This window comes from Actinia tenebrosa, unplaced genomic scaffold (genome assembly GCF_029948245.1).
Source record: "Actinia tenebrosa isolate PJP-AT-01 unplaced genomic scaffold, QUT_ActTen_1.0 PGA_scaffold0__85_contigs__length_37466705, whole genome shotgun sequence".
In the NCBI taxonomy this organism is placed as follows: Eukaryota; Metazoa; Cnidaria; class Anthozoa; order Actiniaria; family Actiniidae; genus Actinia; species Actinia tenebrosa.
Genome location: NW_028292569.1, coordinates 15,011,616 through 15,025,418, shown reverse-complemented (window position 1 = coordinate 15,025,418; position 13,803 = coordinate 15,011,616). Strand labels below are relative to the sequence as shown.

General features: G+C 37.4%; 4 protein-coding genes across 5 annotated transcripts; 2 read left to right on the top strand and 2 right to left on the bottom strand.

The window, feature by feature from the left end:
* Window positions 1–343: 343 nt before the first annotated feature.
* Window positions 344–5,959, top strand: LOC116295305 (uncharacterized). The gene is made up of 3 exons (XM_031703086.2): window positions 344–725; window positions 1,351–4,410; window positions 4,822–5,959. The coding sequence occupies exons 1-3, from the start codon at window positions 454–456 to the stop codon at window positions 5,042–5,044; spliced, it is 3,555 nt and encodes a 1,184-aa protein (XP_031558946.1). The 5' UTR covers window positions 344–453; the 3' UTR covers window positions 5,045–5,959.
* Window positions 5,960–6,049: 90 nt separating this feature from the next.
* LOC116295311 (pterin-4-alpha-carbinolamine dehydratase 2) lies at window positions 6,050–7,735 on the bottom strand. Its single transcript, XM_031703094.2, has 2 exons — window positions 7,512–7,735; window positions 6,050–7,052 (listed from the first exon to the last, which is right to left on the bottom strand). Exons 1-2 carry the CDS (start codon window positions 7,602–7,604, stop codon window positions 6,747–6,749), a joined length of 399 nt encoding a protein of 132 aa, XP_031558954.1. The 5' UTR covers window positions 7,605–7,735; the 3' UTR covers window positions 6,050–6,746.
* Window positions 7,736–7,738: 3 nt separating this feature from the next.
* LOC116295306 (peroxisomal biogenesis factor 19) lies at window positions 7,739–11,658 on the top strand. Its single transcript, XM_031703088.2, has 7 exons — window positions 7,739–7,802; window positions 8,335–8,673; window positions 8,833–8,915; window positions 9,397–9,561; window positions 9,966–10,142; window positions 10,304–10,348; window positions 10,887–11,658. The coding sequence occupies exons 1-7, from the start codon at window positions 7,742–7,744 to the stop codon at window positions 10,968–10,970; spliced, it is 954 nt and encodes a 317-aa protein (XP_031558948.1). The 5' UTR covers window positions 7,739–7,741; the 3' UTR covers window positions 10,971–11,658.
* On the bottom strand, window positions 11,654–13,778 carry LOC116295310 (soma ferritin). 2 transcript variants are annotated; one of them, XM_031703092.1, is made up of 5 exons: window positions 13,556–13,777; window positions 13,390–13,482; window positions 13,214–13,267; window positions 12,639–12,764; window positions 11,654–11,950 (listed from the first exon to the last, which is right to left on the bottom strand). In XM_031703092.1, exons 1-5 carry the CDS (start codon window positions 13,652–13,654, stop codon window positions 11,810–11,812), a joined length of 513 nt encoding a protein of 170 aa, XP_031558952.1. In that variant the 5' UTR covers window positions 13,655–13,777; the 3' UTR covers window positions 11,654–11,809. The 2 variants fall into 2 exon arrangements, with proteins under 2 accessions (XP_031558952.1, XP_031558953.1); XM_031703093.1 differs by lacking the exon at window positions 11,654–11,950 and adding an exon at window positions 12,118–12,318 and having other exon boundaries at window positions 13,556–13,778.
* Between the last annotated feature and the right edge of the window lie 25 nt (window positions 13,779–13,803).

Genomic DNA, 13,803 nt, shown 5'->3' with positions numbered 1-13,803 from the left:
TCTTCTGGTCTGCGGCGAAGAACGAGGGCTCTGGCATAATCCATTCTTTCTTGGACTTCCGGTATAAGAGCGCATACGTTAAAAGACTTGCCAAAAATGAAAAAAATATGTTCCCGATTTCTAATTCTTATTTTGATCGAAATAAACACAGATCTCTGTTTGAAAGGAGGTTTGAAAGCATGATTTTCATTCATTATATTTCACTTCCGGAAAACTGCTCATGCGCCAAAAATGGATTATGCCAGAGCCCTCGTTCTTCGCCGCAGGGCTGTACGCACACCCGAGATGAGACTAGACACTAGTTCCCAGCCCTAAAGCCGCGCAGCGTGGTACTTTTCCAAAACATTCCATAAATTCTTACACCATTGTGCATCAGAAAAATTACCCTCCCCTACAAAAGATGGAGAGATATAACCCGTTTGGCTATTTTAGAGTGTAGATATCAAACTTGAGATGTCGACTGAGTTATATACACCGCGATCGTACCCGGTTTCGACGTCTCCGCGCGATTTTGGTTCGACGTACAGTTGTTCGAGTTCAGAAGCGTCTTCTCGGCTGGCTGCGCGACTTGAAAGATCGGAGTACAAGCGATCTCGTGGGAAACAAAGGCTAAAAGACAATTATAACTCTTCTAGGAATCACAGTAGACGAAGAGAGAACAGGGGAAGTAAGAGAAAGAATAGTCCAAAGAATATTTTAGCCACAAGGGAAACTCGAACGAAAAGGTTGGTTTGTAGCTTTTACTGTATGATCAACTACAAAATGTAACTATCTATAGGTTTGACTTCACTTTATCTAGCAGTGTTATCGGTAAGGTTATGCTTATTTAGTATTACAGATTGCTTAAAGATATATGGCTTTTTTAAACGGCTTGAATTAAGAATCTTGTATTACTGTAAATGGTAATGTACTGTAAGGGTTGTATGATTGTGTAGTACATGAGAACGAGTCAATCCATTACTATTTTTAATTCGTCTATCATTTGCGAGCTTAACGAAATCGTAAAAAATATTTCCTAAGGTTTAATGTAACCATGGCACTGACAATTGTTTCCCAAACCGAACTGCAAAAATATGCGTAATTATCGTCTGACTAAAACTACAAAGCCTCATTTAAATAAAGTTGAATAGTTAGTTGATTGTGCAGACGGCATTTTCGACAAGGCGTGCAACATTTCAATCTATTGTGACGATATTGGTTAGTCATTTCCGTAAACAAAGAGTACTTCTCTTCATGTAACTGCTATTATATTAGTGATTTATTATTGACTTATCATAATCTTATTGGCTCTGTCAAATGATTCAAAACTTCATTGAGTAATTTGAGAGATATTTTTTCTTTGTTCCTCAGTGAAGAAGATGGTGTCACTTCAGTTTGGGAAGTTTATCGACAAAATCCACATCAGTTTAGTGAAGAAAGAACATATACTTTAGATAAGCCCAGAAGCTGGTATGGTGTACCTAATGAGATGCAAGACCCACAAAAGAGGCCAAGAAGTATGCATGATAAACCAATGGCAGACAGAGATTTTACACCCCCTCATTCTCCAAGGTTGTCAAGGAGACAAGAACCAAGGAATTCAAATAGCTATGAGTATTCTAAATCTCCACTTCATAGTGAAGACTTTCAACCTAAAAGGACTGATGCAACACACAAAATTAATGGTGATAATTCGTATCAAGGACATAAAACTATGAATAATTACGACGCAAACCAGTATCAAACCACACAAAATAGAAATCTTGACAAAAAAGGAGTATATTTGTCAAGATCTCTATCATCTAGTTATAGTTCTAATGTTGGATCTTCTGACGAAAGAGAAGACTCTCAAGGAATATACTCAGCATATGATATGGCAGGTAGATCCCCGTATGACTCAATGCTCAACAGACGTTACAGTCAATCAAGTCTTAGTTCTTCAAATGCCTCGTGGCACCACTCTGGCTCTTCGTTTAACTACAATGTTAGAGATATCCCGCCATTACTGGATCCTATTGATAAATCACAGGAAAGTTCTCTGTTGGAAAGGCCTTCTGAGCAGAGTGAATATGACAGACATCTAAGAGAAGAGTTCAGGCTTGTTAAAGAAACCCCTGCTAAAGTTCCACCACCAGTAGCTCCCAAACCTTCTAAATACAGCTCTAGTTACACAATACAACTGCATTCCTCTTCACCAGCCACTTGGAAAGAAAGTCATTTTCCTGATTTAATGACAGATAATAAAGAATCAAGCTTCCTTCAAAATCAACCACTTAAAACTCAACAGTGCTTAACATCCCCTGTAACACCTAAAACAATGGAGGGTAGTAACGAAGTTGATGGGAAGATAGTCTCCGTGCGTGAGATGGCAAGAAAGTTTACTCCTACAAGTGTAAGGCATATTTCCTCAGAGATTCATACAAAAACTATTTCAGGGGAAGACACTCGTAAGGTTAAAGCAGAGCACTGGCCTAAGGTTGTATCAATAATGCACCAGGAAAGTTCCCCTGCGGGGAACATTGAAGATATCCCCCCAACGAGGCCACCATATCCAAACGACAAGGTTCATAGCAGTAAAGGAGTCGTCATGCGCAACAAAGAGGAGACTCAAAAGAATAATGAAGAGCTTGCCTCACACAGATTAAGCCTGCACGAACTTATAAAACTCCATGAAGAACAGATTGCTAAGCAAGCAAAAAGTGCTAAGACAGTGTTAACAGCTAGTGTCTATGTGAAGCACTCCCCTTCTGATTCCAGTCAAGGTCAATCTAGGACACCTGAATATAATTATTTTGAACTAAAAGACCTTAAAACTGAACTCTCTCAAGAGTTTTCTCCAGTAAATAATATACATGAGAGTAATCAAAATCTCCTGAAGGATGAGAATGTCATGTCAATGGCTAAACAACAAATCAGGCATTCTGGTTATGAGGTTCGTGAAGTGAAAACAGAACAAAACTCTCCGTTCAAAGTTATAGAACTAACTGGCAAGTCTTTTGAGAACTTATCTAATGGTGGAACTAGAGACAGATCTCCTAGGGTTAAGAGACACCGTACTATAGGCATCGTTGGATACAGGCAACAAATTGATAGGACAGCAGAAGAAAAAGCACCAACAAAACAGAAAAGACATACTACGGTTGGAATAGTACATGATTTTAAGGAAATAAATGATACCAAAGCCGATTTGTCTGAAAGTCTTGTCATTAATGATGATAAAATCAAGCCTAGCCCTTCTAATGATTATGAGTCACAAAAGAAAACTAATGATAGACATCAAGAAGGAAGAAAAAAGCAGGAAGACCAGACAACTTCCATGCCAGTCAAAGTTTTTGATATTGAAAAAGGCCAAGACCCACAGAATCTAGCTCACATGGAGAAGACTGTGGAATCATATGAAGAGCCATCACAAGGTGATCAGTCAGATGGGAAGCCAAAGGAACCATTGATTACTACCTCACCCACAAACTACTGGTATAGTAGCTATGCTCAGAAAGACTTGTCTGAAGTGGACAAGTACATCCCAGCTATTTCAGTTTCTCCTGACAACTACAAGGAAGATACTTTACCAAGAAGTATAGAAAAGGAGCCACAAAAATCTTTGTTGCCGACATCAGAAGCGTACGCCAGAACACCTCAGGGTGCAGAATCAAGGAATTTGCACTCTCCTGTCATAGAACTTTTACAAAATAGAAAAGGGAATCCAACTGCATATTATAAGGCTGCAGTTCAAGTTGTCAGTCATTCAGTTCCTAGCAACCATAAAGAAAGAGTTTCTAGTACATCACATAGTGAACAGAAACTAGGTACTAGTTTTGATGACGTCTTTCACCAGTCTAAGCCATATTCAGTACCTGTAGCACAAGTTTCCCCCGTCAACCAAAATGAAATTATTCAAGCAAAAGCCATTCAGTTAGCATCCCCACCACCTGACCCTCCCTCAGCACACGAGATGTACGAGACTCGCCTTGCCATGTGGAACTTGCTGCCACACCAGAACAGGTTGACAGGAGATTTGACTGAGCATCAGAGTAACGAGTTGTCTTTTGGAGACAAATCTAAGCAAAGCCTTTCGTCGAAGGAAATTCCAAGATCACCATTGTATCGCAAAACTCCAACAAAAGATTATCAAGGCTTTGCAGAAAAACAAAACAGGTTTTCAGAATATCCCAGTCAAAACCAAAAAGATGAATACTACAGCAGAATAATTGAAAAATTAAAAGAGGAGAACCAAAGGCTGAAGGAGAAAAATGAAGCTGAGAAACAGGAATTTCGTAGAATGTATGAAGAGCAGAAAAAAGTTGCAAATGCTTATCAAAAGTTGGAGGATCGTTATAGAAGGAGGGTACATGAGCTGCAAGATGCACTGGCTAATTGTACCTGTCAAGGTAGCATCATGGTGAAAGACGGAAAGAATCCACGTGCAAACAAGTAAGTGTGTGGTTCATCTTGCCATAATAATAGGCAGTAATAGGGTGGCGTAATGGTAGATAGTGCACTCACCTATCACTATGGAAACTTGGGTTTGAATTTTGGCCATGGCATCAGATTTGAATACAGTTGGTTGGGTCTCCTTTTATTCTAGGTTTTTCTCTGGGTTCTCTGGTTATCCTCCCTGCACATAACCCAGCATAATGAATTCCACTTCAATCTGTGATTTAGCTGTGGCCTGACTTAGATCTGCCCAGAGATTGTTTCGGGGTTCAATCTGTGATTTAGCCATGGCCTGACTTGTATCTGCCCAGAGATTGTTTCAGGGGGGAATAAGATTGAAATTTGTTATAATATAACAATGCATTAACCAACCTTATTACAATGATATTTTGATTCTGTTGTCTACAGGAGTGACAAAGAAAGCCAGTCCTCCAAGACACAGTCAATTAACAGTGGGATGCACATTTTTGAGGAGTTGGAAGAGTGGTTAACAGAGCAATCCAAAAACACCAAGGCTTCAAAGGTTAATGCTACTAGTAGAGACAGCTTGATTAGCTCATCATCCGACCTGACCGGCTGGGATGATCATGTTGATGGTGCTATTGATCAAGTCAATGGAACGCATGTCTAGTTGGTCTAGGGTCAGAGATAGCTTGATTAGCTCATCATTGGACCTGACTGGCTGGGATGATCATATTGATAAAGCTATTGATCATCTGAAGCACATGTCCTAGGTAGCCTGGGACTATGCACATAGAGAACATGAAAAATACGATAAAAAATATTTTAATTCTAGAGGACATTTTTATACATATAGTTTTCAATATTATTAGTATATAAGAATAAGATTTATTCCAATGTTTCATAAATTGTTTATTTGATTATAGGTCATACATACTTTTATTCCTTCATGATGCATGTCAAAGTACCTTACAACACTCACAGTAAATCATTAATCCCTCCACAAAACACGCTAAATACAAATTCGATCTGTGAGTTAGCCATGCCCTGACTTGGATCAGCCCAAAGGTTGTTTCAGGGTTTGATGTGTGAGTTAGCCATGCCCTGATTTTGATCAGCTCAGAGGTCGTTTCAGGGTATCAATATAAATTGAAGGATTTTTTACATCATCATCATCACAACATTAGTGAAAGACATAAACTACTTTCAAGTATGATTTATGGGTTAAAGAGTATTCTGTTATTTGACAGTATTTTGTAAGGGTATGTATGTAATTAATATCATGTCTATTCTTCTTTACATAGATCTAAGTATATTTTTGGAACTCTTTCATGTATTTTTCATCAACTCATGTCATCTCGGCTCATTAGGATGCAATAGAGATAATTTTTAACAAATAAGGTTACATCTGTAAATTTATATTATATATAGTGCTAAAATGGGTTATATGTATATCAGTGCAGAGAAAAGTTTTTAGTCAAAACATTTATTGATATGGTTATTACATTTAAGCTTATTTATGTGATATTGTTTAAATAAAAATACAAAGCAAAAATAAATGAATTGGGGTTATTGGCTATGCAAAGATTATTACTTCAAATCGTTTCTCAAAACATTCAAGCTTGGGCTCCCTGTGTATTTGCTTGATGCTAGGCACTTTAGAAAGAGACTGAGCGAGTCTTGAATTTTCATTTAATTGGTCACTTGAATTACAGCGTCATTACTACCACTACCATACTCCCTTGCACACTTTCTTTTGTTCAGTTAATTAGCACCAAGCACCAATATTGTCTTACTATTCTCATGAGGATATACAGATTTGAATAACACAAAATTTGTAAAGCATTATGGCAGGGGTGCCGGAAATTTTAATACATTTTCACTAAACTCAGCTCCCCCACCTTGCCATACAATGTCACTATTGAGCCCCCCCAATCAAAAAACTGCTCCACCGTCCTTGTATTGTAGTGGTAGTAAAAAGACATCATCATGCAGACAGCTTATATTGGTTGGCCAAAAAAATGTATTTGAGAAAGCATTTCATTAATTTTATTTGAGAAAGCATCTCAAGATTAATAAGTCTGTCATAATAGTTGAATATGTTGCAATGATAATCGGAATTACAGGCTTTCAAGGTGTCTAAAATTTATGAAATGTATGGTTACACTGGGGACAAGGGTACCTACTAACCATACAAGCTTTGTAAATTGTCTTCACAAATTGCACTCCCCCTTGGGTGGGAGGGGGTATCCCTTGCAAAGTTTTAAATAATCCTTGTGTGCAAATAAAAATTTGAATACGAAGGAAAATTCACCATCACGTGATGCATTTTGAATCCACCAAATGATGTTTCTACACCTGTAATATTTTTTTCAACCAGCCACTTTGTCCATAAATGTTGCCATCTTGATGTCATTCTTGGACAGTCCCCCACAGTCATGGGTACTAAGAGTAACCTGGACCTTACCATACACATTAAACCATTCTGGATGATGGTCCATTTTCTCTGCCATCAAAGCCACACGAGACATAAACCCAAAAGCAATGTTGAAATTTTTGAACTGAAACTCTTTGTAGATTGCATCTCTGCTGTTAACTTCTGACCAGCCACTTGCTTTAAGGCCAGCCAAGTCAGTTTGCCGTGCCTCTGGTGTAAGTTTTGTGGGCTTGGCAAGTGACTGAAAAATATTGTAAATTAAAATTATGGTCAAAACGTTAATTCTTTAACACAAAAATAACACAAAAATTATTTGAGCATGAAATGTGAAAAAAATAATAATTCCTTGCTTTAAAACATGGCTTAGATAATGCCATTAACGATTATGAGTAGCAATAACTCTCAATTGGCCATTTTAGAAACGAGCATTGGAGCAAGTTTTGAATATCTAATTAACAATAAATTTAATTATCTGATAAGATTAAAATTCAAAACTCATCCCAGTCTCTTGTTAGTTTCTAAAGTGGCCAATTATCCTTCTAATTCAAGTTTTAGGATCGATGTCCCCCCTTTTAAAGTATCCTCCCTGCACACACAAAAAAAATACAACTTTTAATATGCATGCAAAACCATGGTCCTTCCTTGCCCGGTTCCTTGATACCCTCGATACCCTTTGATAAAATTGAAAGCCAATTCTTACCATTTTGCTCGAAGTGTGAATTGCTCTGACACCCAACAATCCACAGGGAAAATGAGTATTGCAAATTTTCAATATTCTCCAAGAATTTGCCATAAAACTTAAGACTCCACGATGAATACAACATCTGCCACGAGAGCAGTGATAGAATGCCGAAAATTATTTTCGGATAATTTTCGGAAGGTTTCGTAGATTCCCGTCGTGCTCTCTCGTAAACATTTCGTATTTAAAAGATGGCGGACGAAGTGAAGAAGAAAGAGGTCTGCGATGAAGAACTAGACGATCTTCTGGACAGTAAGTCTTACTAGTTTATCTCTTCAATCTTTAAGAGCGTTTGTAGTGCGTCGAAACTGTATGCATTTTCGAATGATCACCACTGATGTTTGCTTGTTTATATTATTTTACAATCAGCATCTCAGCACATTCGATTAGAATTTAGCTTATTAATGTTTTTAAGCTAACATTTGAAAAGATATAAATTTTAAAATCATGCTGTAAAAGTTCGATTATTGGCCCTTCGATTATTGGAAATGTAGTCCTTAATTTGGTTCAAATTATGCAATACGTCGTTTGATTTAATCAAAGGTCAAAAATCATATAATCTTCCTATTCCTCAAGTATGTCACATCCTCTTCTTTGTTTCGTAATTCGAGTACAAATTTCCGCAAGACATATGTATTTTAATTGTTCCTTTTATGAGCTACGTAAATAAGGAACTTAATCAAAAGGTACAACACTATCTTTCCCCACCCTTCCCCCTAGGACCATATTATTAGCACAAATTTTGTGCTCAAGGTCTTGTTTTCTCATCTTCAAAATAATTCAGGTGCCCTCAGTGACTTTGATAAACCAGCCGTTCCACCAACAAAGAAAGCAAATTCAGAGGCATTAGATGAAAGGAAAACTAATGATGAAACTACCGACCAGAAGGCATCTGGCACAGCAACCCATTCGGCAGATAACATGACACCCAGTAGTACCACTACTGGTGCAGACAACACAATGCCCAGTGAAGATGAGCTAAGTAAAATATTTGCCACAAGCTTTGCAGATGCTGCAGCAGACCTAGAAAAGGCCATGAAAAACATGGGAGGGGATTATGATCAAGATTTTGTCTCTCACTTGAATAAGTTAGCAGAATCTGCTAAGACTGCTGCTGTTCAAGGTATGAGTACACTTTCCATTTTATTTTTAGATCTGAAGCTTGAAGTATAATGTCATCATAAATGTTCTAACAATAGTTATTTTCATCAACCCTACTTATTTTGTTTGTTGTTGTTATTGGTTGCTGTAAAAGAGTTTCGTCATTAACTTTGCCTTACAGAACATCCAGAAGCTATGGGAGCATTTGAAGAGAACTTGGCCAAAACAATGAGTGATATGGCACAAAACACAAAGGATTTAGAGGTAAAGCGAATGAATATTTAGAGAGGAGAAAAGTGTACATAACCCATACTTTTGTATGATGTGAATCCCAAGTGCAACAATCTCAACATTAGGGGATTGTTTCTGGGTTTCATTTGATTAGGCAAGCCGATTTACAGCTATGCCATACTTACAATTACTCCTTGATAAATTCTTTGATGACATGGTAATCGTAAAATATATCTCAGTGTATATAACTTTCTCATACTCATTAATAATTCATGGCAACCAGCCAATCAATGGGCTATTTTTGGGTCACATGATGTTACTTGAAACCTAGAAAAGTCATGTGAAAGGACTGAATTCAGTCTGTAGTAACTGGAACAAAATTAATTCAGTCTGGATAATATCAGACTGGACGGGATTTCAAGTCCACGCAATTAGAACTAATTGCTGGGACTTGAAATCCTGTCCAGTCCTCATTGTCGGCTTTGAAATATAACTTTCTCAACTTGAATAACAGAACTGTGGTCCTGATCTTCTTGGCGATGATCTCCTTAAAGCCATGTCTGGTATGGGTGTGGATGGCAGTGGAGAATTTGACATGATGCCGTTGATGCAAGGGATGATGAAGAATCTTTTGTCGAAAGAAATATTGTATCCATCTCTCAAAGAACTTAATGAAAAAGTATGTATGTATAATTGCAATGTGTAAAGTAGCCAAAAAAGACCAGTTGACAGCAACATCGAAATAGGAAGGGGTTAATAAAGAGAAATTAAGAAATGTTAAGTAATATACTTGTCAGTATGAGATGCCGTGTTGTATCAGATATACAAACTCGAGGCGTAGGCAAGCGTTTGTATATCAGATGCAACACGGACACGAATACTGTAGATTACTTATCAAACGTCTAGGTTAGTTCCTTTGTTTCAAAATTAAAGTGAATCTGGCCAAGAAAATCCAACCTAAAGTTTATGCAAATGAACACAATTTTGTATCAGACACTCTTCACTGTTGTGATTTCTGTTGTGTTTTCCTCATGAATTATTAATGAGTTTGACAAATATTAATAAAAGTAATTTCAATTCCAGTACCCAGAATGGTTGGAAAGTAATAAATCTAAACATTCCAGTGAGGACCATGGCAGGTTTACCAGACAATACCAATTTGTTGGTCAATTATGTCAAGAGTATGAGAGTGAAAAACCAGATGATACAGATGAAGTATCAAAAAAGAGATTTGAAAAAATAATGGAGCTGATGCAAAAGGTAGATTTTTACTTCCTAGTAAAATTCAAAATAATTTTGTAAGTGACTCCCATCAAGCACAAAAGAGAGAAAACTATCAGTTATTGAATCAATCCATGATGCCTTCTAGAAAGTTTTGAGGAGCATCGTCATCTTTTCATTCCCAATTGTTTTCATTTCAGATGCAAGAATGTGGACAACCACCTGAAGAACTAGTTGGTCAAAATGTAAGTCAAGTTCACTCACCTTGCTTAGTTTCATACTGCATTAATTTGAACAAGTAATCTATTATTCCCACCTGGTTAACTACCCCAATAAAATTACCCAAATATATCTAAGAGAAAGGTACTGCCTTTGCTTTTAGCCATTCTGAGGTTAAAAAAAAGCTGAATCAAGTTGGAACTGCAGTGTCCCAGTGTGTTACTAAACATCAGGGGCCCGGTTGTATGAAGCCTGGATGGCTCTATCCAGGGGATAAATCCTTATCCACTGGATAAGTCAATGCTGTTATCCAATAAATTTATCCACTGGTCAAGATTTATTCGTTGGATAGCACCATCCAGGCTTCATACAACTGGGCCCAGAATGGCAAATAAAATCTGTTATGATTAGACCTTGGTCATGGATAACACAACAACTTATGTCAGGGTTCAGTCCATGGACCATAGCTCTTGTCATTTGTCATACTCTCTGAATACAAGTGACTTATTGGTCTTACATGTTTATTCATTTTTTCTGACCTCAAATATTTACTTATTTCTTTAGATTGCTGGCCCATTTCCACCAGAAATGCCAGCTGGCATGCCAGAAATGCCAGCAGACCTACAAGACCAGTGCAAAGTTTCATAGCATTTGGTTTGGCCACAAAATGCATCTCGGAACTCAACATCTATATTTTCTGATCTACCTCAAAATGTGGTAATATAAAATTGAAGTCAATTCACAAGGATGAATGGCAAGAAGCATTAAACCTTGATCAGATATTGCTGGAGAAACCTTTGCCTCAAAAAGACTTTATTTTATCCCTTCATAACACTGGTTTCTATTAAATCATATACCAGCAGTTTCAAGGCCTGTTTGCAAGATAATCACTTTTTTATGAAGACCTACAGCCAACCAATAAAATGCTTCAAATTTTAAGTTCAAATAAAACCTTAGAATTGTGTGGCTGCACTATTGAAACACTATGCATTAGAATCAAGAAAGAACCACAAAATGACATTTAAAATGGAGAGTTTGAAACCCATTACATTCTAAAGATTTAATCTCAATTCATCCTCTTCCTGGATCTTTGGTAGATCTCAGCCCTTTTCATTCCTGCCAAATATTCCTCCAGATTTCATTTAATCTTCAAGCACAACAAGGTTTGACATGTACTGTGAAGTTGAGATGTACTGTGTTCTTTTTTCTCTTTTTGCATGCCAAGAAATTTCAGAAACTCCCCCTGCAATAAAACCCCAGCTACTCTAAAAGTAGAACTATGTTTAATAAATATAAAGGAAAATATAAATAAAGTCCAAAACAAGATAGTGTTGAATGCTCTTTGAACTTTTATTCTAAATCTCTCATGTTCATTCACACACAACAATCGCTAAAAATCAAGTTTTACTAGTCTTAAAGGGTTGGGGGTATAAGGTTAGTCCTTATCCAGGCTTTAACACAGCAAAGTCAAGGGCAGTACCATGGCTTCATTCGTCAAGGGTTTCCTTGTCAAACTGGTACTCTCCCAGGCCAGGTCCAACACGCTTGAGGTTGGTAACATGTCCAGCAAGTTCTTTGATGGCCTCGACTTGCTCATGCAAGTAGTTAGCCTCAATGAAATCCATCATCTGATAGTATAACACAAATCATTACTCAACATGTTACGATACATGAGCTATACTCAAAAACAAACATGGTTAGCTTGATTACTGGTTAAAACAAAAAAGCAGACAAGAGAGATTATTAATTCAAGTATGTTAAATTTATATAAATTAAAACAGACAGTGCTCCACAATTTATGTTTATCAACATTTTATTTCAGTCACTTCCTTAAGAGGGCTACAATTTAAATTGATTAATCTCCAAGGGTCTCATGATCAAACTGGTATTCTCCTAAGCCAGGGCCTACACGTTTGAGGTTTGCAATATGCCCAGATATTTCTTTTATTGCCTCTACTTGTTCAGTCAGGAAGTTACCCTCGATGAAGTCACAGAGCTAAGAGAAAGAGGTATATGTGAACATTATTATTTCTACCCTACCCTTTTGTTTTAAGTTAGTTGCAGTGAAAACATGACAATGAAGCCAACATACTGGAGATACTCCAACAAATTGCAACATAAAGCCAGCAAAAAAATTGGCATCAACATGTTTGAATGATGTCATGATATCAGCATTGCTAGAATCCTGGTAGGGGTGGGGCTGGGAGTTGGGGTGTATTGCAGAGATTTTCTTAGAGTGCAAGATGGTATCATGATCACCACCACAACAAAAAAATATGCTTAGTTGAGTTCTCAACAACTTAATTTTTTCCATACCTGTGAATCACCATGCTTCTCAGCAACACAATGGAGATCAAGGAGAGCCTGGTTGACATACTTCTCCAAGTCAAGGGCAGCTTGCATTGAGTCCTGTCCTGTTCCCCATTCATCACGTTCTGGCTTCTGTAGATAGAAAATTGTATAAAATTTGAGTATTCCAACCCAATATCTTAATTTTCTTTTATAATCTTTTATTCTTAAAATTGTGTAGACCAACATGGTAGTCACGGCTTTTATCCTTTAATTTCTTAAGGGAATGGATGCACGCCACCAATATAATATTATAATAGCAGATGTCACGTTTCTCGTCCTCAACCTCATCAATTATTCATGTATTTTCTCAGTTCGAAACGAACAAGAATGATTTTATACGACTTTGCTCCAGATACACGACTAATGACGTTCTTTCTTATTTATCTATGAGCTAGTTTCGACTTTTTTTGGTTTTAGAAATCAAAAGTGTCAAAAAAATTTTAAATGCTTTTTCTAAATGCGCAAACGGCAAAGAACCAACATGGCGGACCAAGGACAACTTAGTCCGTCAGCAAAAAAAACGGCAATTTTCGCTATACCTTCACGTTCTGAAGCACAATGCGACCTCCACGCTGGTTTTGGAACTTCATGAGCTGTGAAAAGTGTAGAAAAAAGTTTAGTATCTTTAGAATATTTCGATGTTTGGGAAAACTTACGTAACGTTACTAGAGGAAGGATGAAAGACAACGACGAACAATTTTAATAACGATCTTACCTTTTCAGCGTGTTCACGCTCTTCATCAGAGGCTTTCTTGAAGTACTTGTGAAAGCCATTGAGGGCCACATCGTCACGATCAAAATGGTAGGCCTGTTTAGGGGAGAAAGCGAAATTTTGAGTGACCCGAAGGGATGAAGACTACGCAGAACAAATGCCTACTTACAATGGACATGTAGACATAGCTAGCGTACAACTCAAGGTTGATCTGCTTGTTGATGCCAGCCTCGCACTCCTCATGGTAGTTTTGACGACAGAGAGACATTTTGGGCAATTAAATTGACAAGAAAGTCCAGTAAAGTTGTTGTTAAAAGATATAACAAGAACGTACGTCACCTTACTTCTGTTCAATCACTGTTGAAGCAGAAACTTGGAACTGACGAGCACGGGAGTATGCAAGCAATTTATAATGCA